The sequence below is a fragment of the Triturus cristatus genome, chromosome 7 (assembly GCF_964204655.1).
Source record: "Triturus cristatus chromosome 7, aTriCri1.1, whole genome shotgun sequence".
NCBI lineage: Eukaryota > Metazoa > Chordata > Amphibia > Caudata > Salamandridae > Triturus > Triturus cristatus.
In genome coordinates, this window is record NC_140590.1 from 1272876053 (window position 1) to 1272902154 (window position 26102).

At 42.3% G+C, this 26102-nt stretch overlaps 1 protein-coding gene across 1 annotated transcript in view; it reads left to right on the top strand.

The window, feature by feature from the left end:
* Positions 1 to 26102, top strand: part of TMEM219 (transmembrane protein 219) — a 495740-nt gene that overhangs the window by 172107 nt on the left and 297531 nt on the right. Inside the window, exon 5 of the mRNA XM_085618798.1 lies at positions 25150 to 25318. Within this exon, the coding sequence (XP_085474924.1) occupies positions 25150 to 25318 (169 nt within the window). The remainder of the gene's footprint in view (positions 1 to 25149; positions 25319 to 26102) is intronic.

The following is a 26102-nucleotide window of genomic DNA, read 5'->3' on the forward strand; positions in this document are numbered from 1 at the left end:
TTAGCCAGTGGGTTTATCAGCAATGTCTTCTTGGTGGAGAAAAAGGCACAGAGGTGCATTTATTAATAAATCAGAACAAATTCAGTACCTTTGAAACTGCCATTTCAAGAGGGACGGGTTGGTCCTCTAGAAGCTGTCCTGAGACAGACTGGATGGTGCATCTAAATCTGAAGGATGCATACCTAACCATTTCAGTCTCCTCTCTTTATCAAACATTTCTTCAATTCCAATGGGACAAAAATGTTTTTTGATTTTACTGCCCTACGCTTAGGCTTGTCTGCTCCTCTGTGGTGTTTCACCAAACAAATGAAGCTAATAATGGAGGTCTTCAGATTCCATGCACTATGTATGACTATTTACCTAGACAACTTGATTATCATATCCCAGGATTCCCAAGTTACAACACTCTTCAGAGATTGAACTGCTGCAAAAATTGAGCTCCCTTTATAAATGAACTGCACTTAGATTTGACACCCAGTCAACAGCTGGAAGCCTTGGGTTGCAGATCAGAGCCCAAACAGCAACTCTTTCCATACCAATAGCAAAAATAACATGAATAAAAATAGAATTGAGAATGTTCTCTTAAGTGAATTAATTTTTCTGAAAAACAGTTAGTGAGAGTAGTGGAGTTGTTGTTATTGTCCATTCAGGCAATCTTTCCAGGGTCTTCACATTACAGACTGCTCCAGACATTCAGAATCCTTCACCTCAGGAAAGGTCTTTCAAATGCAGATATGATCACCATTTCAGGCAAAGCCAAAGAAGAACTGGAAGGGTGTTTGTATTACTTGGAAGCATAGAACGCCTGAGCTATATTTGAGTCATCTCTGAACATGGTATTAGAGACCAGTGTTAAAAGGCCGAAGCGGAGAGCTACAAGTAGCACTCTCTCCTTAAGTGGGAATTGGACGGCGTAAGAAATTATTTTGCAGTTAACTTGTCTGGCACTATTAGTGGGATTCTTTGCCAGGTACAGAATGAAGTGTTGGGGGATGGACACATTCTCAGCAGTGTGCTTTATCAACAAATAGGGAGGCACTGGATCCAAAATCCTGGTGGACCTGGCTAAGGATTTTTGTCACTATTGCCTTCAGCACACAATTTAAATGGCAACAGAGTGCCTGCATGACAAGAACAATAATAGTAACAGATTGGAATACCAAGGCTCAGAGACTCCAGCAAATGGAAATGGAATCCAGTCGCTTTTCAGAAATTGATGTGTCTTAGGGATCCATGTACAACTGGTTTGCATCTTGTCTGACTCAGTAACTTTCCAAATGTTTCATTTGGAGGCCAGACACAGTAGCAAAAGCCACATATACTTTTCTGCAGGCCTGGGCAGCTGGTCTCACTATGCTTTTCCACCATTCATAATGATTCTGAGGCTCGAGATACAAGGCAGACGTCAACAAGTGAATTTGGTACTAGTAACCCTGTGATGGAGATGACAGGTATAGTTCCCAGTACGTCTGTATCTGTTCAGCATTTCCCCACAGTTGCTTTTTCCACTGCATACTCTTCAAATGAATCAATTGGACAAACCATACCCACTGCTTGTGCTAGGATAATTTTGGTTAATGCCTTGGAGAATATCTGCAGAGGATAGAATGTCAAAGCAAGTTTTTACGTTCATCTTTTAGGCCTAAGCCCAGGCACTCCAAAAAACAATAACAAAGATCATTGTCTGGATTGTACAGTTTGTGTTTTGAACAACCTTTCAATCCCCTAGGGACAGATGTAGTCAACATCAGCAATTTTCTTGCTGTGCATTTTCAGTATTCGTCATGGGTAACATTTATTGGTCGGTGATATCAGTTCATGTATCGTTCGCAGGTCATCCTGTGGTGAACATCCCTTGATCAAAATTTTGTAAATAGTGATCGCGTGCCATTTCAGCCAGAACAAAAGTATTCTTTTTTTATGGAATCTAACATTGTTTCAAGGTTCCTTGAACATTAGCCGATAAACCCAGATCTTAAATGCAAACAGTCAAATTGACTGTTACTTTGTTTATTATTTTTTTCGCAGAGTATCAGAAAGCTTTAGACTGACTGTAGACTCTACTTCGATTAGGTTGACTTTCATGATTTCAATGAGAATTACTGCATCCAAGAGATCCATCTTTTATCCTGTTTTTACCGGACAGTCCCATGTTATGTATTGTTTGCTGCCTCAAAGGATATGAGGACAAGTTAAGAAATTTAGATGTAAAGCATCTTCTCAACTTCCATTCTTTGAGAAAACCTTTGTGCCAGTGTTGAGACTACCTCAGCATGTTGAGTGAAATGGGTCATCATAACTGAAGCAGGCCTCAATATAGGTCGTTTTTCAGGTCACTCAGTGAGAAGGCTTATGGGTGTCGAATGCGTTTTGACAGGTGTCTGCTAAGAAGGCATCATGAGGACTACTGACTGGTCGAAAAAATGAATGTTAAAGAAGTTTTACTTTAAACTCATTCCTTGCGATGAATACCCTTGAACCACACATTCCTCATTTTAAGAATATCCCCGGGCTCCAGACTGTAGCCAAGAAGTCTACATCAATGCTGCAGCATGCCAATAGGTGGTGCCATATGGCTCTGTGATGACTCAAGACCGCCCGGAAAGTGACAAAGCTGACGTAATTTCCTTTCTTTCTGAACCCTTTGATGCGGATCCATAGCTCTGCTTCCAACTTTGTCACTTTTCAATGACTTTGAAATGTAACTTATTCAGTGTCCCAGGGACGATGTCTCCCCAAAAGCCATAGAATTCAAGCCTAGGCATGACTGGAGGAAGCAGATATCAGTCATGAACCTGCACAGTGTGTGTCTTTGGCGCTTGGATTCCAGTCGCAACTCAAAGCTGCTTGATAGACGTGTTCTTGTGCAACCAAAGTCAATCCAGGAGAGAGAGTTGAAACTTACAATGCTGAACATATGAGGTCATGGTTGAATCACAAGTTCCTGTCCAAGTTGCAGGGCTGTTCATGATCTTGTTCAAGAGGCTGGTCCCTTGTGAAATCCTGCTCCCATTCTAAGGGCCTCATGTAGGTAGCCAAATACCGGTCGGTAACGGCCGATTTTCGGTAATTTTACCGTTACCGACCGGTATTTTGGCTAATGGTATGTAGGGGGACATTTTTTGGTGTCGGAATTTACCGAATCGTTGAAATTACCGAATCGGTAATAATACCGAATCGGTAATGTTACCGAATCGGTAACTTATCCGAATCGGTAATTTTACCGATTCGGTAAATTCCGACACCAAAATCGAGATGTAGGGGGAGTGTGTGGGTGTGTGTTAGAGTCGGTATTTACCACCAACTTTTAGTTGGTGGTAAATAATTAAAGTATGTATTCATGCATTTTGACGCGCGTAGCAGTGTGCAATGTGGCATACATACATGCCCTTAGGGCATGTATGTGTGCCACATGTGCACACATGGCCGAATCAGGGGTGCAACAGGGTGTCAATGTGACACCCTGCCACCCATGCAAGTGTTCCCCCCATTACCGAATCGGTATTTACCGATTCGGTAATGAGGCATACCTTCCCATCAATGGGAAGGTATGCCTCATTACCGAATCGGTAAATACCGATTCGGTAATTACCGAATAGTAACGAATCGGTAAAAAATACCGACTCATTACCTACATACGAGTTACCACTTCTAAAATACCGATTCGGTATCGTTCGGTATTTTAGAAGTGGTAACTGGTATGCTACCTACATGAGGCCCTAAGTCTTTCAGTAAGTCGAAGATGCTTCATTAAAAGCCCGAAATCAGGCAAGAATTTACAAGTTTGTCAATCGAAATATCATACCTCACAATAGTCTTCTGACTCGCACCGAGTCTCGCTACTGTTCCTGTCGCGGCCGGCACGACTCGCAGGTAGGGTGGTGTAATTTTAAATAAAAAAAATAAAATTACCTTACCTTCATCGGCCCGGTCCGGTCCCACGTTGCGTCTCCTTCTCTTTTTGCTCCACACAGGAAGCAGGCAGCCTCCTTACCCTCCCCTAAGCCAATCACTACGCTGCAATGGCAGCGTTGTGATTGGCTGGGACGCCGATCCCATAGGCGCCTATGAGGAGGCCATTTTCTCCAGAAAGCGGAGAGTGCGTATGACTGGTTTGGTCAGCCCTGGGGCCGACCAAACAGTTAGCGCCCACAACAGTGTGCAAGCCACTCCTCCCCTACCCTGTGGCCGGAACGCCCACCCCCAACCAAACCCTTCTGCTTTCTCGCAGTGCGAGAAGCAGAAACATAAAATGGTATTTGTAATACCACTTTATGTTTCTTCTTCTCTCACTGCGAGAAAGCAGTGGGCAACGCTCCTCCGCCCACATGGAGTAGCCACCCCTGTACTGTTCTCGGTGTGCCCCAATTTATTTTCCCAGACAGTCTTCGACCCTCAGCAAATAGCAGCATTTGGGAAGGCCATCATGCTTCCCCTTCATTATTGCAACAATGGACTGTAACTAGATTTACATAATAGCAGTGGGCGAGATAAGTGTCCAGAGAGTAAGCTTGACTTGCCTCCTGGTGCCCCAATGGAAAAAGTTCATCTTTTGCACGAGCTGTGCAAAGGGCCTTTGAAGTGCTCAATTTACAGTTGCCTACTGTTGAAACTAAGGCAAGCTTATTAAATGTGATCCATCAACCAGGTCCTATATCTTTTGAGCCATCATTGCCATTCAGCAAGGCCCTCACATGCACTTGCATGGCACCTGGTCCAAGCCCGCTCAGGCCACCCAGCCAGTTGACCTGTAGCCAGGTGACATAGACTGGCCCCCAGTGGTCCTGATTTTCTTACAAGGCCTTCTTCGCCTGAGAGTCTGATCATACAAAAAGTTAAAAAGTAAAGTCACTCCTATTGCCTTGCCAGTCAACCTTCCGGATACATAGTCAAAATGTATTGATGCCTTTGTGACAAAATTGGTAATTTTGGCTGGTTTAGCCTTATGATACTGGAAGGGGCACATCTGCTTTATGGGATATGGCCAGCAAGGTATTGTGGTCCAGCCCAGAACACTTCTGATCCTTTCTGTTACAAATGATACATGATGGCCTGGACTCTGCAAAGTATGTCTTGCTTGCTGGCTTGGACACCACAGACTCTGTTAAGAGAGGTGTTGGCATCAGTATTTTGCTTAGAGGGCACTCCTGAATGAGATCAACCAGGTTTTCCGGAGATGGCTAAGCATCTTTTAAGGATATCCTCTTTGATGTTTCCAAAATGTTTGAGAAGGCTGATTCGATGCTCAAATGATTTAAGGACATACGTACAGCAGCACAATCCTTGGGTTGTGTCTCCCACCAGGCAGTTCCACCAATACAGAATGTTCATGGATTATTCCAGGGGGCTAGATTACAGATATAGCCATCTTCCCAACCTGTGCAGTGGCAGCAGACCCTTTTTTTCCCGGGCAGAGGATGTGGCAGCAGCCAGGGCCAATTGCACCTGGAGAGCCACAGTCTGCCAAGCCAATTTACCTTGTCCTCACAGTTCCACACTGTCCATACAATACTTCCTTCCCAGCTGGAGATCCATCACTTCGGACAGATGGGTCTTGCAAAAAAATCAAAGGGGCTATGTCCTGCCTTTCATTTCCTCCCTGCCCAGTTTTCCATGTATATCAGTGCAACTCTCAGCGGACCATTCTGTGATCTTGCTGCAAGAAGTTAGGCTTCTTTTGGCCAAGAGTGCTGTTGAGCAAGTGCTGTATTTCTGAGAGAGGAAAAGAGTGCAATTCATGCTACTTCCTCAAGCAGTAGGAGGACAGGGAGACTAAGTTTATACTGGACTACTGAATGTTTTGTTTTTCTTCCAAGGACTCACACTGTCTCGGATTCTTTCTGCCGTTGACCCGGAAGAATGGATCATGGCCCAGCACTTGGAGGACGCATATTTTCATAAACCCGTCCTACAGTCTATCTGTGGTTCATAGTGGGGTTGGAAATTTCCAATTTGCCATGCTACCCTTTGGTCTTGGGTGTTCACAAAAAGTATCGCAGAGGTTGCTGACCATCTTCAGAGGTAGTGGAGGCATGTGTTTACATACCTCGACGATTGACTGCTCATACGGACTTGCTGCAGCCAGTAGTAGGCCATTTCAAGATGATGGCTGAAACTCATGACAACTTTTGGGTTTTTCATCAAGGAACCATTTGAGCTCCACACAGAGGATTCCTCACTGGGGCTGTCTTAAGCACAGTGGCATTTAATTCCTTTCCATGCCTCAGTAAGTCCAGAGCATGTAGGATATCATCTTGATGTCTGGGGCTCAATCCTGGGTCTTGGCTAGGACAGCTTTGAGGCTTCTTGGACTTGTTGCCTTGTGTATTTTCCTTGTCCCGAACGCCAGATAGCAAATGCAGGCCGTGCAGTGGAACCTCAAGTTTTAGTGGGTCCAGCATAAGGGATGCCACTCCCACCCTATCCAGATCTCACAGGAACCCTCTTAGGATCTTCAGTGGTGGTAGACCAATGCCATTCTGACCTGTGGCAGACCACTTTCCCTTCTGCACCTGTACTTCACGGTTGTGACAGACGCATCAGTGCTATTTTGGGTAATGGGACGTCACATGCGGGAGGTGGAGATTAGATGCCTTTGTTTTCTGGTTTAGAGCCGGCTCCGTATCAGTCTTTTGGAGCTTTGGGCTATCTTGCCATCCATCTGGGGGTTGCTAGTAAAGGTCTCCTCAGACCTCATGACTTCAATAAACAGGGTGGTGTGGGCCCTGGATCCTGCACCAGGAGCCATGCCTCTGGAGGAAAAGCCAACCATCTAGTGGCACCTCATAATGCCAGTGCGGGCAAGATGAGTCAGCATCATGTGGCTTATCACAAGTGTCATCTCCACTACGTGGTTTCAAGAGATATCTTTACAGTTAGAGTGTCCACCAGAAAAAGCACTACCGAAGGTAAGTTACTTGTTCTTCCATGGCTTGAAATGCGGTATCTAAGGTTTGAACTAGCATGAGCCTCACATCCGGTCCAGTAATAAAATGCAAAATGTCCTACCTTTTGCATCTGAAAGTTTTCATTCTATTAATGCCACGGAAGCAAAGGTTATTGCTCTGGTAGTAATTATAAGATATATATTATTTACTGTATTTTTTGTTGTGTTTCTTTGAATGAAACATGTTTGTTATATTGCCATTTTAATATGCTTGTTCTTGAATGATATTTACCCACTCCATCGTTAAGGAAATTTGACAATGAGTTTACTTTGAGTTACATTTGATTTTGCCCTTTTAGATAATGATGTAAAATGGGGATACTCTGGAAATTGTTAAAGAAGCCTTGTAGCAAGATAGAGAGGAAGATGGCAGCTGCATGGCATGAATTATATGGACAAAGAGACTGTTGATTGTTTTATGTTGGTCTCATTTTGTGATTAGTTTTAATGGTTGTATTGTATTGTAAAATTAATATAGTGTAGGTGGATGATGCCTCGGGACATACTGAAATGCTTGCCTACCTGGGTAGCATGAAACACTGTTTGGAAGGGTGTTGTCTTTGTTTTGATTCTGTGTGGGAAGTGCTTCCATGTTGTGTGTGATGACAAATGAGATGCTGTTCTCGTGTTATGGGATGTAGTGTTGTGATTTTTTTTTTATTGACATTTTATAGCATTACAAACAACATCTCACATCGATATAGCCAACAGCATTGTATAGCTTGGAACATGTGAGGGGAAAAGAGAAAAAAGAGAATACAGCAAAGAGAAATAAAACAGTACGGCGATATGCAAATATATTATCCATTATGCATTGGACTAAGATCCCGAAACCCACAACTCCACAAGTGAACGGCTCATTTGACACTTCACAATATGTGGCAATACATTAAGTGGTGGTTACATTTCTCCTGTTTCTCCAGCAGTGCTGTAAGAAGTTACACGGAACAGTGTCTGGAGAGCAGGGTGCTTTACACCATGTGGGGAGGGATGGCAATGTGTATTATCTGGTTACAGCAGCACAGTGAGGTGGGTTGGTGGTGTTAGTGGACCTTTAGTGTTTCTGAACCTCACATAAGCAAGTAAAAGTTCCCAAATGTCTCTAGGACAGGACTGTGGTGGCATCATGTCCCTGGAATGCGACAATTGGTCGGAGCGATGATCAGAGTCCTGTAACCAGTCCTCTACCTTCAGGGTTAGCCGTCTTCCCCAATTCATGGCCACTCTACGCTTGGCCAAGAGAAGCATCATGGCTTTGAGCCTGCCAGTATCTGTTGGGACATCTTTAACATAAGCCAGTGAGCCTACTAGCAGTTTGCAATCAATATGTGCTTTATTTATGGACTGAATAGTCAGGAATACTTCCTTCCAGAAAGCAGCCACTCTTGGACAGTCCCATGCCAAGTGAAGAAAGTATGCCTGCGGCGCTTCGAAGGCAACTGGTGTTATCAGCTAGGCCCAATTTGTGTAGTTGCATTGGCGTGCACTATATCCGGTGTAAGAATTTGAAGTGTATCAGCCGGAGTCTATAATTTGGTGATAGCATTTCCAGTTGTCCACAACAAAATATCCAATGCGCGTCTGTCAGACGTGTTATCAATTTGCGAGACGATGGCATGGTGAGGATGTGTTCGAGTGCCAGAAGTGTCGAAGGCTGTGTTGGGAAGGTGTCGAGCATGGTGCGGCACGTGGCTCTAGTCTGGTAGTATAAGAAGAGGACCAGCGCCGTGGGTGGGTGTGCAGTGTCAGTGGGCATTGTTTGTAGAAACTTGTCATTTGGGTAGAGGTCTGAAAAGGTATAGATCTTTAAGCAATTTGCTCTCTGCTTTGCCCCTTTGTCCTGTAGTGGAGGCATCATGGGGTTGTCGTACAGCAGGATTAAACAGAGCATATAGCTGCGTTAGCCCAGCCCTTTTCCTTATACCTCCCCATGCCCACCTGACACATTCTACCGTGTTAGTTTCAGCTCAAGGTGCCTTGTAAGGAGCGTATAGTGCTGTGTTTAGTTGATTCCACGGAATGCAGTCGTTCAAATCGGAAATGTGAGTTTTTAATCTGTATACCCATCTCTGTTCTCGTTCTAAGAGGTTTTTGGATATATTACCGTCTCCTTTGACTCTTTCAATCACAGATCACCAAAGGTCGCTGTCTGAGTGTTTTTTCTCTACATAGTGTGCAGTTAATCTAGTTGCTGTTATGGACCTTCTGATTGTACTCCTGTGTTCGTTTATGCGTACTTTTACCTTTCTCCCTGTCATCCCTACATACATCAATTGGCATGGGGACTTTATTATATAGATCACCTTGTCTGAGTTACAATTAGTATGAGACCTTTGTTCCCACCTATGGTGCATACCCACATCTATTTCTTTAGTATGTTCCGTGAATGCACATGCCACACAGGTTTCAAGTTTATTTATTTTTTGTTTGATTAATTAAAATCTTACAAAAGTTGCTAAAATATCTCCAATATTAAAAAGCATAAAACAATTAATCATATAAAGATTTTATATCCAGAGATTAAATGTATATAATATATTTTAACACAAACCATTAATAAATTCAGATAAAAACCTCCAATTTTTTTCCAACAGCACATAACAATTTTACAAATGCAGAGTTCATTAATAAATCTTCAGAGTTTAAACATGCTATCAAGGCTTGCCTACATGTCCTTACTCCACGGTTGTTGAATAATCTCTTAAGAATGATTTTTCTTTCGCATTCTAATTCCGGGCAAAGACACAATAGGTGTATAATGTTCTCTTGTCCAGATTTACATAACCTGCATGGATTATCCTCTTCTGTCTTCTTCCATGGAGGTAAGTGACATAATCCTGGCAAACAACCAAATCGAGCATTGATAAAGATATGTTTGTTTTTCTTTGACCAAGATGTTTCAAGATACTCTTGAGCCTTTTTTCCCTTAAATCCATTTATAATTGGCCATGCATGCTTTCTTTTTACAAGTATATCTTTATCCTTTATCAAGGAAAGATGGTTAGTAAGTTTATTGATTGTTTTTTTTAAGCTTTCCTGTGCGATTGTATTGTTCCAAATCGGTGTTACACCAAATTCCTCTATCGCTGTATTTAGATAGGACCAAACATGTGATTTCCTATTGTCTTTTACTTCATGCCACAACAGCCTAGACATTTCGTTATCTTGATCAGTTTTTTATTCTGTTCCACACTGTAAGCGCTTGCCCTTTCCTTGCATATAGCTGGTTGTCTAACCCAAATTCCAGCCTCACCTGCGCTTGTGAGGCATTCTTGGGCAGGGAGAATATCATTTTATAAGTTTTTGCAACTGCCCTATTAATGATCTCCGCATCATTCCCATTCAATGTCTCGCTACCGTATGTTAAAGTTGGTAATAGTTTTGCAGCGATCACCTTTAAAAAGGGACGATAAGACAAGTCACATATGAATTTCTGTATTATCCTAAATGCTGCAACCAGGATATTTGCTTTCCTTATGATATCATTTTTTTGTGGTAGGAAATTTCCATTGTCGTTAAAAATATCACCAAGATATTTATAGGTAACAACTTGTTCTAATTCATTGTCTTCCCAATACCATATTTAAGTCGCATGTTTTTTGTAATAACCATTACTTTGGTCTTTGCATCATTTATTACCATACCATTTTCCTTTGCATACTTTGAAAGACAATCGATTAATCGTTGCAATCCAATTTTGGTTTGACTTAAGAGTATAACGTCGTCTGCATACAACAAGTTGGATATATGCTTATCTGCTAGCTTTGGAGGATGTGCATTAACTTTATTCAAAACCATAGAAAGATCAGCTAAAAATAAATTAAAAAGCAGGGGGGCCAAGACGCACCCTTGTTTTAGTCCATTAGACGTGGGGATTTATTTTGTTAGTGTTCGTCCATCACCAATCCTTACCCTGATCCAAGTATCAGAGTGTAAAAGCTTAATCATATTTAGCAATGTATCAGAAATCCCCTGTTTTTTAAGTTTTGTCCACAAAAGTTGTCTATCAACACAATCGAAAGCCGATTTGAAATCCACAAAACAAAAATATAATTTTTGTTTAGCTAAAATTGCCTTTTCCATTAGTACAGATAATATTAATATATTTATAGAGGTTCCAAGTCCTTTGATAAAACCTGTTTGATTTGGGAGCAGCACTTGCTTTTCCTTTACCCAATCTGTTAGAATTACTAATAGAATTCCAGCAAACAGTTTTGCATCGGTATCTTGAAGGGTAATTAGACGGTAGTTCTCCGGCAATTGCCAGTTTCCTTTATTAAAAATAGGAGATATTAATGAACCTCTCCAAGATTTCGGAATTACTCCACTCTGAACCACTTCATTAAAGACATCAGTTAGGTATACGGACCAAAATTCTGGTTCTTCTTTGTAGAATGCAAACGGGATACCGTTGGGACCGGGTGCCCCATCTTTTTGTTTCTTTATAAACTTTATAACTTGTGATTTAGTTATGTGGATTTCATAATCACATTCTAAATCAGATTTAACCATCTTTTTCGGTGTATTATCTTGAATGTTAACTGTAGTCTCTGGATTTAGGTGTTTTATAAGAAATGTAGCCCATTCGTCTTCAGTTAGGGGAGATCCTAGCGCAGATTTATTAGGTCTAGCTGGTCCATTAATCAATCTCCAAAACTCCCTTGAGTTTGTTTGAGTGCTCGCGTGGAAGATTTTTGTCCACAATTCTTGTTTAACTTTGTTTTTTTCATTCCAAATTAATTTCCTCAGATTATAGTTAGTATTTTTTAGTTTTACCAATATATCTGTATTATAAGGAGACTTTATTAGCTGTTTCCTGAGTCTATTACGGATTCGTCTGATTTTTCTCACCTTATACGGGAGGTTGATGTTGGTTGATGTTGTTTCAGTCTGTATCACTTGTTTTTTATATACACATTAAGTGATTTCATGAAGCTTCGCTATTTGCTGTGTAAAGTTTTCCCATTGCTCAATTATAGTCCTCCTGGTTCTGTCTTTAAAACACTCTTTAGCAAGATTTTGTGTTTTTTCCATTATAGCATCCGCATCGTTTGGTTTCCATATAAGTTTCCTATAATTGATAGTACATGTCTGTCCTTGTGTTGTCAAATACTTTTGTGGTTTTGGACAGGACAGTTTTATATTCATTATTTGTTGGCTATGGTCACTATCAGACACTTTATTCAGATGATAAGAAATTACTTTGTTAAAAGTATATAATGATACCATTGTAAAATCAATTCTTGAATTGCAATTCTGTGGATGAAATGTCCAAGCCGGTGGTATATCCATTGGAAATCTACCATTCAATATTCTTAGTCCCAATGCTTCCATATCCATCAAAAAGTTTCTCCCCATTCTATTTTGTTTGATATTTATTCTAGCTTCTGTTGTTTGTTCAGGGATTGACCATTGATGGTTTTGGGACTGAATAAAGTCGTCCCGTAAGAAGGATAATAACAAGTTCATATTAAAATCACCTGTTACAATATAATCTGCCAAGGGCTCTTCCAAGATTTGCTTAAATAAGAAACTATTTAGAGCAGCACACATATCTTTCCTACAGGTATTATTTGGGGGTATATATATATGTTAATTAAAATTAAGGTTTTTGTAATATTATTTTTGCCAGATATATATCGCAACTTTACTGCAAGAAGATTCGAATTATTCGTGACTAGCTGGTCATGATTAACTTTCAGATCAATCAGTATGAATATTTGTGATTTTTGGTTGCAGGTTCGAAATATCCTTTATATCGTTGTAGCATAAATGGGGCCATTGCCCATTTTTCCTGCAATAGTATAAAATGATTGGAGTTTGGTAATGCGTCTATTTGGGCATCTTTTAGTTTTTTACATATCCCATTTATGTTCCATGAACACATTCTTATTATAGAACTGTCCGTAATCTGTTTTTTTACTACGGCCTGTGATGTATTCTGTCAATCTACTTTATTGCCATATAAAGCTGTTACTATCCATTTTTCGTTTATTCCATTTATGTTTTCTACTTTTACTTCTTTAGAGGACCTTTCATCTTCATAGCATGTTTTACCAAGGGGATTTTTTAATATAGAAAAGACAAAATCGTCTTTTTCTAGATTTGTCCTCTTTGTAGGATTATCTTCTTTCAGAAAAGGTGTTGGATAAACCTTTGGAGTAGGTTGATTAATTAGTATCCCCCAATTTTGAAATATTCCTTGCTGTTGCATGATTAAATCCGCTATAGAGACGGTGGCCACTGTTACCAACGTTAGAGGAAATCTACCTTCAGGATTTGGTAAAAAACCTACACATTCGATATCTTCAGTTGTTACTTTTTCTAATGTTGTTATTGATTTCAACAGCCGAAGGATATTTCCTCTATTCAAAATATCATGTTTGCCCCGTGAATCATATAATGGTGTAAAAATAATTTGAGCAGACTTTTTCGGCAACCCTGCTTCACTTTTTTACTCCTTAATACTTTGGTGTTCGTCATAAGTGATTTGCTTGTTATGACCACTTTATACAATTACGTGGTTGTTTGGGGATGGGAGGGAGGTCAAGAGCGAAAAGAAAAAAAAACGAAAAAAAAACCAATTACTAGGTTGTCCCTTGTTTTTTTATACCTCGTATCCTCTACCAATTCTTCTACTTTAAAGGAATTATTCGTGGTTTTATCAACCCACGAATTGCTTCTATCACGAATATCTTTTTGTTTGTTTGTTTTCCAACTTAAGCTTAATGCGGTATTTTGATCTTGCTGAGTTGTCTTCTGGATCGATAGACCCACATAGTTTTGCTTCTCATTCTGAATACATATTACAGTTTTAGGTTCAAGACTATTTAAGGGCCTCATAATTTGGGTCGTATCCTTTGTTGGTTCGCTTTGGATATCCCAAGAAGTGGCCTCTTTTATTACACAACCATTTCCATTTTGTCTATAAAGGTCTTCTTTTTCTTGTGCCCTCCTTACCTTAATTTCAGGAGCACAAGGCAATTGGTTAGTGCTACCCGATAATGAAATTATATTTTCAAGGACATAGTTTTGTTCGTCAGGGTGGTTCCTAGACTTAGTAAAAATATCATAATATTTTCCATTTTTATCTATTGTTTTTGCAGATTTCCTCACAATTACTTTACTGTCTTGGTTTCCTATTGATTCTTTCCTTAATTGTTGTTCTTCTTTTACTGTATTAGAAGATATATTCGATTTAATGTCTGTTGCTGGTGCACTTCCATTGTTAAAAGATGTATCCAGTTTAATGTCTATTTTTACTGCACTTTCCTTTTTTACCTTATTCCTCGCCTTACGTAATTTTTTCCTTTGTCTTTTTGTTATTTCAAAGGCTATAGAGTCTTCATCATCTTCTCCTTCATTGTTCAGCTGATTTAACGAATCAGACAGTATTCCATTTCCATTCGTCTTATTTATATCTTGTTTAGTACTCTGAGTTGCCCCCATGCTTAATTTAGTCACAACCTCAGTATCTGTTTTTTCACCCGGTTGCTCCATTTTGTCTTCTTCTGTAGCGACAGGTACCCTTTTATCTGAATGACACCTCTCCTCATTTTGATATTTATTTTTTCTGCGTACAATATCTTTAACATCTTCTAATATTGTATTCACAACATCCGGAATAGTTACCAATTTATTAATTAAGGGAGCACATGTACAATCCAAATAGTTTGAGGCTGCTTCCTTAATTCAGCCAATTTATGGTCAATCCCGGCGACTGCATTTGCCATAACTCCAAGTATATCAATTTGAGTATCCATTTTATTTGACTGTACTGTTAGAGCTTCCAGAGTTAATACTGATGCTTGGTAGAATATATCCCATATGGATCCTAGATCTGGGTTGTCTATATTTTTGTCTCTATATTTTTCCTTAGCACAAATTGAAGTATCAATGTCGTTGTGTCCACTTTCTTTGGCTTAGACATATTATTATTGTTAGCAGAATTATCATTTTAGAATGCAGGTTGGTCAAGAAATAGTTCTTTATTTGCTGGTGTTTTTGATTGATTTATAGCGTCCAAATCTTGATTTCCATAACTCTGTTCCACATTATTTCCTCCACCTGCATTAATTTGCACTGGTGTCCCATGAATGGAATTAGTTATATCAATAATTTTTTTATATTGATTTCCGGACATAAGATCAATTTTATTCTTTTCACTGACCTCTTGATGTGGTGTTTTGCTGTGTAATGTATATTCACTGGCTAAATCGTCATTTTTTTTTTCCTTATGTCAACCCTAACTTCTAGTGGTAACCGAGCTCCTGAAATAGATGTGTTCTTGGTCTTGTCGATTTGTGTTAATTCCTTCGTTGGTATTTCCATCCTATTTTTGTCCATCTCTAGATTTCCCATATCTGGATGCATTGTTTGATGTATTTGCTCTATTTGCTCTTTTATTTCTGTAGTTTGATTATCGTTAACCTGGTCCCATTCCCAATTTACATCATTTATATCTACATTTTCTTTCAACTTGTTCATTGGTTTTATTGGAGTCTGTAAACTTTTTGATTCTACTTCTGTTTGCATTGACATAAGTGCCGCTGTTGGATCTCTCATAAAATCACATTTCTGTGGAATTTTTGTGGATCTTTCAAACATTCTAGCTATTGGTGAAATTAAAGTTTGACTTGCCCCCTTAATTTGTGCTTTAGCTTTTTTTAACACTTTTGGTGGTTGAATTTTTCAGGCACGTCTTTTCGGAGTACCCAAAGTTCTTTCTTTGCCTGAGCGCATTTCGAGTGGCAGCGTTATTTACTTCCTTTAGGTTTTTTTTGTCTTTCCTTAGGCGCCACAGTATATGACACTATATAGGCAGTGAGAGCCAAAGAATATTATATGGAAGTTCACAACTGCTGGCTTTCCAATGACGGTGCTCATACAGCTCTAGGTCTCCTGTAACTCTCCCAGGGAGAGCACTTTCACATCCCCGCCAGACCCAAAGACCACAGTCACAATTTACCGCAGATTTAAGGGGCTTGAAATTTGTATTATAGCTGTACTGCCGGGGCCACAAGGCGCAGTCGCAGACGCAGGCACAATAACCCTCTAGTCTGCACCAGCAGCAGCACTACAATCCGGTTGCCTCACCAACCTACTCATTAATAGCAGGGCTGCAGGACATGCAGGGCTCAGTCCCACAACAGCAAGTAAAATCCGATCTCCTCTGGTGGCGGGAGGCCAGACTAAGCACCTTAATTGATGTCTGAAGTATCCCAGGGATGCAGGGCTCAGTTCCCTCCTTAACGCGCTCTGCGCTGCTCTCCCGCACCTCTGCCCCTCAGAGGACACCAGAACACTCCCGCTTCACAGCCGCGATATTGCAGTTGCGGTTGCGGTTGTGGTTGCGGTAATGCAGTGTAAATGCTTCTCAAGTGCTCTACTACCGCTGCCTCTTCCCACTCTTACTAGCAACCACAAAACCAGGCAGATGTTTAAACCCAAATCAATGGCATCAATCTTCCGGTTAAATTAAAGGCAAAGGCAAATGCATTTATTTATTTTTTGTTTTGTTTTTTCGCTTTACGTCCTTTTATACTACAGTACTACAGTCTTTATCAGCTAAATAAAGAAGCTGAACCTCGCTGATTTCAGCTCACCAGTCATTCCTGCTCCACTCCATCCGTTGCTCAACCGCCGAAACACAGCCAGGGGTAGAGGTGTAGAGCCCCTCGTCCAAGCTGCTGTAGAAACTGCTGCTGGTCCAGGCCACGGAGGCTATAAGCCGCGGTTGCCGAAACAGCTACCGCGGGAAACTCCTGGCGATTTCTGGATAGTGCCGCCTAATTGATGGCCTCACGGAGCGACGTGCCTCTCCTCGCTCCATGCTCTCGCTCCTCGCTTCTGACTCGAATGGCGGCGGCGGCCGAAATACCCGGACCGGACTGGACTGGAGTTCAATGCGTGAGTGCACTAGAAGTTTGCTTTTCCCACACAGTTCACCCGATTAGTAAATCATAAAGCAGGACGGATCCTTAACTTTCTGTTAAGAAATCCCAGAGTCCTAGAGAGGCTAGAGAGACCCTCGCAACCACCAAAGCCTCCGCAGCCTTCCACGCGACACCGCAGCAGCCTCTATGGCAGAGCCACCACCATACGCGGCTCCCTGCTTCGGCTCCTGGCTTCGGCTCCCCACAATGTCTCAACGGGCGGCGGTAAAGCAGGCAACACTGCGGGTCCAAGGCCACACAGGATCCATAGGGATAGTGGCCCATAACTTGTGATTGATTCCATAGTGTACTTTGATGTGGAGTTTTCATTTTTTGTAGATCTGTGTGAATAAGGGCGTCTCTTAGGCTCCTGTTCTTTCTGAAGGAGAACATGGGTTTCTCAAAGTTCAGTTTGTTTGATGTTAACACTGGCCATTTTTTACTTATGATTTTTTTAAATCATTAGATGACGCATTGAAAGTCGTTACACAAATAAGGGCATCGGGTTCTTCTTTCTGGTGTGTTTCAATTAAAACCTCCCGGGGAGTATTTCGGGATCGTTTTTTTGCTTTCTCTATGATTCTTTTAGGGTAGGATCGTTCTTCCAATTTTTTTGTCAGAATTTCTGCTTCAGCTTTGTATTTATTGACGTCAGTGCAGTTTCTACGTATACGTAGAAATTGTCCCACAGATAGATTCTCTCTCAGTGCACGCGGATGAGCGAGGTTGAAATGTAGCAAGCTGTTCTTATCTGTTGGTTTTGTGCATAAGGAACTGACGATGCCCTCGTCTTTCGCACTGATAGTGACGTCTAGAAACAATACATGGGCTTAATTGTGGGTCATCGTGAACTTTAGATGTGGGTTCGATGGTTTAACCACATGTGAAACTGTCCCAATGTGGTCACGTCTCCTTCCAATATGACCAGGATGTCGTCTATATAGCACCACCATTTCTTTGTTGTTTGAAAATGGGTTGGGGGTCCATATATGTTCATCTTCAAATTGTCCCATATACAAACACGCTATGCTAGGCTCAAATGTACTGCCCATCAATGTACCGTGGACTTGTAAGTATAGCTGGTCATCAAATCTGAAGAAATTTTCTTTGAGCGCAAAGAGCAATAGGGTAATAATCCAACTCACTGGGGCATCCCAGGTCCAGTCTTCCTTATTCAGAATCGTTTAAATTGTCTGGATGCTCTCATCTTGCGGGATGCTCGTATACAGAGCTTCTATATCCAGACATACTAGTCTGTTGAATTCTGGGTTGTATGCCACGTCCTGAAGGGTATTGAGAAGGTGTTTAGTATCCTGTATGTAGGATCTAATACGTGTGACCAGTGGTCGAAGAAACCAATCAGTGTATTTGGATAAGGGTTCAAAAAGAGACCCAATGCCAGACACAATAGGTCTCCCTGGGGGGGAAGTTTGCCCTTGTGGATTTTAGGTATAGTGTAGAAAACCTGTGTTTTGGGGTCTTCACAGTTAAGAAATGCATATTCTTTTTTGTTTATCCATTCCTGTTTGAGTGCTTCAGTAGTTATTGAACTTATAGTCTTTTTGACACGCATTGTGGGGTCTCTGGTGAGGGGTTTATAGAACTTAGTATCAGCCAGGAGGTTTAAACACGCCGTGCGATAGGGACTCTGTTTCACGGTTGCCCCACCTTTATCTGCTGGCTTAATTGTGATATCAGTCCTTGTGCTGAGGTTCTTCATAGCCTCTCTCTCCTTTCTGCTTAGGTTGTTATAAGTGTGACAAAGGGCTACCCCACTTATTGAGGTCCCACATGGGGTCTATCCTCTCCTTAATTGGGGTAAGCGGAATTACATACAAAATGAATGAATGCGAGTATGTATTAACTGTTATGGATATGAGAATGAGTTAGGGGCATATTTGTTTTTATCTCCTGTCTACGTGTTAGTACATCTGACTGAAAAGACTGACATTAACAAATCACGCACTAAAGAGTGTATGAAATTAGAATGCGGTAAATTACCGCCACCCATGTATTCACGCGCTACAAAAAGTGTAGCATATATACGATGGGTTATGCTTTAATCACGCGCACATTCTATTTTGTTTCACGTATGATGATGTGGAAAAAACGAAGGTGTACACATATATTTGATTCATTTCATTATCAATCAGGACATAACGAGTTGTATACTTTGTCTGTCTTTCTATTTTTTATAGATGGAGTGATTGTGACGACAATTGTCTGATTTATAAGGAGCAGCTTTCTGCCCTTATCGCATAGTAGTGTACGGAAACCCCTTTACTATCTAAATATCCCAGGGGGGCCCACGCCCTGAAGAAAGTCCGTGCACCATTTATGGGGCAACAAGGGACAGAAACATGTTGGCAATAGGGTCCTAGGACTATAATATCCCTAGAAACCCCTAATTTGTGTTTTTACTATCAGTGCCAGACCCAAGAATAAAGGGAAACTGGGGTCTGACATCGACTTTAACCCCCTGGCCAAATATCATCTCAGTAAGTGCTCCCTGAAATAACGGTAGAGGCCACCCGTCGGGGTGTCCCGATGATAAAGCATGACACCACTAGGGTGTGTGAGGGAATATAAAAGCAAAAGGACATGCTTTCTTCCCCACACTTAGGTGGTGTCACACACTTCAGATAGGGCATACCATCGTTCCACCATCAGCATACAGTTCTAGTTAGCCACACCTGTTTTTGGCTGACTGTTCAACCAAGGGAGTACTTATAGTGACACAGTGTTCCTCGAGTGATCACTATAGGAGCAGAGATAAGCCCATTCAGGCGAACTCTCGCTGTTTGAAGTGTGTATAACAGTTGTATGTAACCAATAAAAGTAGGGCTCAGTCCCAGCCAGTCGAAGTAGTGGGAATAGGTAGTCCCATGTTAGTGAATCGAACACCTTGATAGCGTCAAACAAGGCAGCTACGGCCTGCACGTGCGGATCAAGGTGGTGTATTACCGCAAATAGTGCGTAGATTGTGTGAGGTTGAGCAGCCAAGAATGAATACGGCCTGGTCTGGTGTCACAATGTTAGGCAGCAGAGGCAACAAGCAATTTGCCAGAATGTTTGCTAATATCTTATTATCCACATTGATTAGCGATAATGGCCTGTATGAGTGTCATCTGGAGGCAGGCTTGTCAGGCTTGAGAATCGAAACAATTATAGTCTCCCTTCTTTAAGGGAGTCCTCAAACATGGGGAGTAAATATGGGGCTAGGAGAACGCCATTTTCTTTATAAAAAGAAGTAGTAAAGCCATCAAGGCCTGGTGCCTTGTCGCTGGAGAAGGAACTGATGGTTTGCAGAATTGTTTCCACCATGATGGGCATGTCAAGAAATTTCCTATGTGCATTATTGAGCCAGATTATTTGTAAAATGTCAAAGTATGCAGTCAGGTCAGCCGTGTCCTGGGTCAGGGTTGTGGTATATAGCTTGGTGTAAAAAGTGGAAATCGTAGTCAGAGTTCCTGTGGTCGTGGCCTGGACACAGTTATTGTCTAGCAATTCAACCACATATGTGGAGGTGTGTGGGCATCGAAGGAGGCTGCTAGTGTCTTCCCAGGTCTGTCCCCCTCTCCATAACGGCGAGCCTGTGCGTCCCTTCCTAAATATCTCATTTCTCTCTCAGCCACAGCCATGTATTCTGATATTTTCTCTGAGTAGCTGCCAGTATACCTGAATCATTGGACTTGTGGCAGTCTGATTCTAAGTCCCGAATGTCCCATTCAAGTTTGGTCAGTTGAGCGAGTATAGCCCTAAGCACTCCTGCCTGTTTGGAAATACATGCACCTCTGTCCATCCAATGCACCACGGGGTATGAGTGGGCCAGCAGGTGCCCCCGAGGTAAGAACGTCGGATTGGGGGCCTCCAGCGGTGTCCAGGCCGTGGGCCAGGCCTAGCCTGCTCCAAACCATGCAGGGGTCTCGGAGGCGTCAGCGGCCAGAATGCCTCTCGCGCGCACGTGTAGCAGCAGTCCTGCGTTCAGGGCAAAGGCCACACAGCAGCAGGCCCAGCAAGGCGTACTCAACAGCAGTTCCTCTCCGGCCATCAGCAGGCGAATCCTGCCTTTCATCACCCGCCAGTTTTTGTTGTGGAGGTAGTGGTGGCCCTGGCACTCATCAGCTGTCCCGAGGCATCATCCAGCTACAAGCCCGGGTGGGTGTTCGCACTCCAGCCCTCTCGCCACGTGGGCCGTCAGCTGTCTCCCGCAGTTTGCCGCTCGCACAGATCTTCGGGGCTCGGGAGCACCCTTTCACCGTCATGACCGTGGTCCCCAGATGACTCTCCCAAAGCAGGGGAGAGTTAATACGGTGTTTCCAGCTCTGCCCTCCCGGATATAGAGCTTAGTGTAATGGATGAAGGAGTGTGATAGATATGCACACAATTTATGGTTTTCAGTAAGCTGGCAGCTCTGAACAGCTCTGTAACTCCTTTTATGGTATTTCTTTTGATCATAGATCACTAAACTGGCTTCTGTACTGGGTTGTCCGTTTTGAGATTTTTCGTTTAAAGTTTATGGCCCTGAGCAGGCATAGTTTGGTGGCAAAGATGGTGGGGAGATTTACTTGGATGAACTTCGTTACTAGCATCCCATATTTGATTGTCATTGTGAGTTGTCAAGAAGCAACCATAGTGGCTGTAGGAAGCTGGCTGTCTATATAGTGTACTAAAATGAAGTACACTGTGCAGAGAGTCCAGTGAGACCTGGATTGGTATAAAGTAGATAATACTAACACTCGATTGGTGGTAGTGTGGGTGAGCAGTTAGGCTTACAGGGGGTAGTGCTAAGCATTGGTTGTACTCGCAGAGGCAATAAATGAGACACACACTCGAGAACGAATCCAAGACCAATTTACAAACATAACATTGATTTGTATATAATTTTTAAGATCAAACATTTGTTTATGAACTTTCAAAGTTCTGAAAATAACTCACTGTTGTGCGCAATTATGCACAATGAAAGTCTATGGAGAAAATACAGAAATGTATATAAAATCGTACAGTCGGTTCTAGGGGTTCACCTTCGAGGTTTAGGGTAGCAGCAGGCAGGGTCCAATGTTCTACCAACGGATCATCGGGAGCGTCCAGGCTTCGGCTGGTAGCAGGGTGCTAAGGTCGTTGGTAGCTGGTGCGCCATGAAGAAGGGAGCCACCTCAAAACAGGCTGTATAAGGGGACTTGCAGGTTACTCCTAGGGACCCCAAATGAGTGATCGGGTTGCAAGGGCTTCAGGACCGCAGGAGCACAACTGGTTCATTGGTACTGAGGAGGGTGGGCTAGTTGCAGAGCAGGTAGGCCAGCCGGGCTGTGTGTGTCAAGATGGTCTTCGCGGTCTGGCGCAGGCATGTTGTAGGGACGATTTCAAAACAGTTGGGCCACTCACGGAGTAGTTCTCAGGATCTTGGAGCTTGCTTCCTGGGCAGTTGGAGTCTGGATTGGACACTTCATCTCAATTTCAGGTGGTCTGGTATCTCTGGTATTGCTACGGCACAGTACTGGTAGGTTCTGGTGTCCTCTCACTTGGTAGTGGAACAGATCTGGCCCTCTGGAGCTAGTATACCGCTTCTGGTTTGGTTGCTGTGTCGCTGGGGAACGGTAAGTCGGACTCTGCAGGTTTGGTGTCTGCTACTGCAGGGGAATAGTTCCTCTACTCCAAGGGAGTTCTCTGGCTATTATCGAAGGGCTGGAGATGCTCCTGGGTTCTTGGAAGCCTCACAGTTGCAGGACAAGTCAGCACACCATGATGGTCGAGTCCTTTGAAACGGCAGGCAGGATTTCCTTTGAAACAGCAGGCACGGTTTCTTGCCAAAATTCTGCAGCAGGTACTCTGTTCTCGGGTCAGCAGCCCTTCTTTGTACGTTTTCTTCTTTGGTCCGTCAAATCGAAAATTCAGGGTCTTGGGATGCCACCTAAATACTAAATTTAGGGACTTAAAGGGGGTGACAGGTAGTAACCAATGGGCTGCCTACCTTTAGGGTGCCTACACCCTCTATGTTACCCCTTCCTGTGGGAAGGGGCACAACCATGACCCTGATAGGTTAATTCTCTCCATCCCAAGATGGAGGAATTGGAAAAGTAAGGTCCATATCACCAGCTCCACCTTAAGGGTGGTGCTGGCTGAATGTGGACCCACCTCATAAAATAACTTATTTTCACACCTGTCCTCCCGCCAAAAGTGGAGCAGGTCAGGTGGCTGGCATCCTCCACTAGCTGGAGATGCCTGGGTTGAATTTCAAAAGCAGCATCCCCTTTGAAGCGTCCCGCCTTGAAAGGCCATTCTGGCCTGGCTTAGGTGTGAACCAACTCCGCCCAGAGCAGACATTGTTCCCAGCCTCTGAGAGTGTAGGCTCTCACCTCATAAGGTCAGAAATATGTCTGGTGGTGGCAGGATGGCAAAGAATAGTTAGAGACCACACTAGTGTTTGGTAGGTTTTCAGGGGACACCTCTAAGGTGCCGTCATTGTGCATTTATTAATAAATCATACACTGGCATCAGTGTGGATTTATTAAAACGAGATGTTTGGTACCAACCATCCCTAGGTGCAGTAAAACCATCATGGTGCTGGGGAACTTTTAATGACAGGTGTCCAGCCCATGTACTCTCTATGACTTCCTTGCGCACTTACAGTAGCCAAGAATGGACTTAGATATTGTAGGGTCATATCTGCTCAGGCAGATATGACCACACATATGATATAGTGCACGCCTTAGGGCAGTAAGGCCTGCTGTAGGGGTGACTTACCTATACCTCATGCAGTGTCTGTGGGCATGGCACACAGGGATGTGTGCCATGTCGACTTTAGTTTTCTCTACACCAAGACACGCAGCCTTCAGTGGCAGTGTGCATGATCTTGGTGAGGGGTCCCTAGGGTGGCACAGTTTTTCCTGCAGCCATTGTCAACCCTCTTCAATCCCAATGCTCTAGGTACTATGGGTATCATTTACTAGGGACTTAACAGGGGTTGCTAAAGTTCTGCCAATTGTGGTACAGTTTTTAGGGAAGGAACACTGGCACTGGAAACCTGGTTAGAAGGGACCACGTACTCCTCAGTCAAAGTTGCATAAAAAACCAGGCAAAAGGTATGTGTGGGGGGGTGTACTGCAACAAAAAACAGCTTCCCACAGTGGCCAGATGGAACTTGCAGTAGTGGAACATGGTACATTAAAATAATATTTAATGTGTGGGTTTTATAGACTTGGCTATTTAACTATAAACATTCAAATGAGCTTGTGACGAGGGCTTAAGTATGTGTGCAAAGAATGTGCTCTTTATGTATTATTGTTACTCCACCTTTAATTTTCTCTTATCCTTTCGTAGAACATTGTAGCCCTGAGGGTCCATTAGGTCAATGAGAGGGAGTGCTATGTGAGAAAGCTTGGTTTCTGTTAGGAAGAGGATTTTGAGGTCATGTTGGACTAATTATGGCAGGAGAATTCACAGGTGTAGACTTGGCTAAATAATTTTCACAAGCTGACCTGTAGTTCATGAATTTGCACTACAGATTGTTTGATTACGGGATATTGTTAAAGGGATTAGTGTCAGGCCTCGTCAATAGAGAGAGTGTTTTTCTGACATACCTTCTTGGCTGTCCTGTTTTTAAATAATGAGCCTTTGGGGATTTTCTGTGATTGATCATTATTTGTACTGAGTCGTTGTTTGCTTCGTGTTCCACGTTATATGTTTTTGTGGTATTGAAAGGTGGGCTTTCCAACATTTAGAGTACGGGGTGATATGTTTTTGTAGTGGGTTACAGCATTGTATGTGTCTAGGATACTAGTGTTGTAACTATAACTCATACGATCCCAATATGACTAAGCATTAAGAAAAGTGTCCAATGTTGTGCGTGGAGCCTCTATGACGTCAGTATCCTTATGGATAATTTGTTGAAAGGTAGCTTGTGACCATTTTATACAGTTTGGTGGGTATTGTGGTTGTGTTTGCTTTTACTCATGAGGTGCTATGAAATATTAAAATAAAGTAAGCATAATCCTCGCCTCCATGCTGTTAAGAGAATCACAACTTTCAGGCCTAGAAAGCTAGAAAACTTTACAATTCACTTGACGCTACACCTCCACAATCGTGAATTGCCTATTCCCTACTCAACTGATTTATCAGGGCGCCTGCTTCCCTACTTACTTCAACAACTACAAATCTGTAAAGTGCTTGGAAATATAGCACATAATATGGTCTGTCTCTATTTCACGCTCTCTTGCTTTCTCTCAGACACCTGCACCATATTAAATAATTGTTTTTGTAACTTACCAGGAAACCTCCTGATTGTGGTGTTCGATCTTTGACACAACCACCTGTTACATCAGGTACCAGTGCAGCGTCCAAGCGTGAGGCGTCCAAGCGTGAGAGTTTGTGGAAAACCCCATCCTGCTACCAGGGCAAATACCGCTGGCAACCTTCCTTGACAACAGTGCTGACTGAGGTGAGGTGGACAGGTTTCTAACGAGGTATGGGATGGGAGAACTGTGACACTTTGCTGACTCCCATGCTATATGAAGTCAGAATTGGATAGTGAACAATGAGGAATATCTTGGACTACCCTAACATCCATGCTCTCTAAGGTGGCAGGAGAGACTTGTTAAATGGGGTGGGCCGAGACTATTATGCTGTCTCATTTGAAATTCTAGGACCATATCCTGACCTCTATCGGCTTTTTTGCCATTAAAAGGATTGATAAGATGAATCGGGCTGTATATGAGTCCCAAATAACGAGAGCACTTGACATAAATTAAAAGAAAACCCATAAAACCTACACAGGAAATGGAAATCCACACTGAAAAATCCACACAGGACAAGGTTCAAGTAAAAAACATGAAGGTTTATTTACAATAAATTTAGAAATTACTACACAAGGCAAAATCCAGTGGTTAGTGAATTCAATTCAGAATGCAAAATAATGTGAATCAGCATAGGCAAATAATAAATCAAGTAGCAAATAGTCATAGTGTCTGCTCAGTTGAAAGGCAGGAGATGAGAATCATGGAAGCCCTCTAAGTTTTAATTCACTTAGAAGACTGACATGTCTGTCTCTATAAGAAAGTGACTGACACATAGCCCATATACAACAGCTTTTATCATATTTTAGCAGCAAATGTCCAAGCCTCAACCATGGTGTGAAGTGTCACTAAGTGTTGTACACCTAAAATTGCAACACTGCATGCCAGTCATCATTTAGAACTGTTTTTCCCAAACTACGGGTCACGACC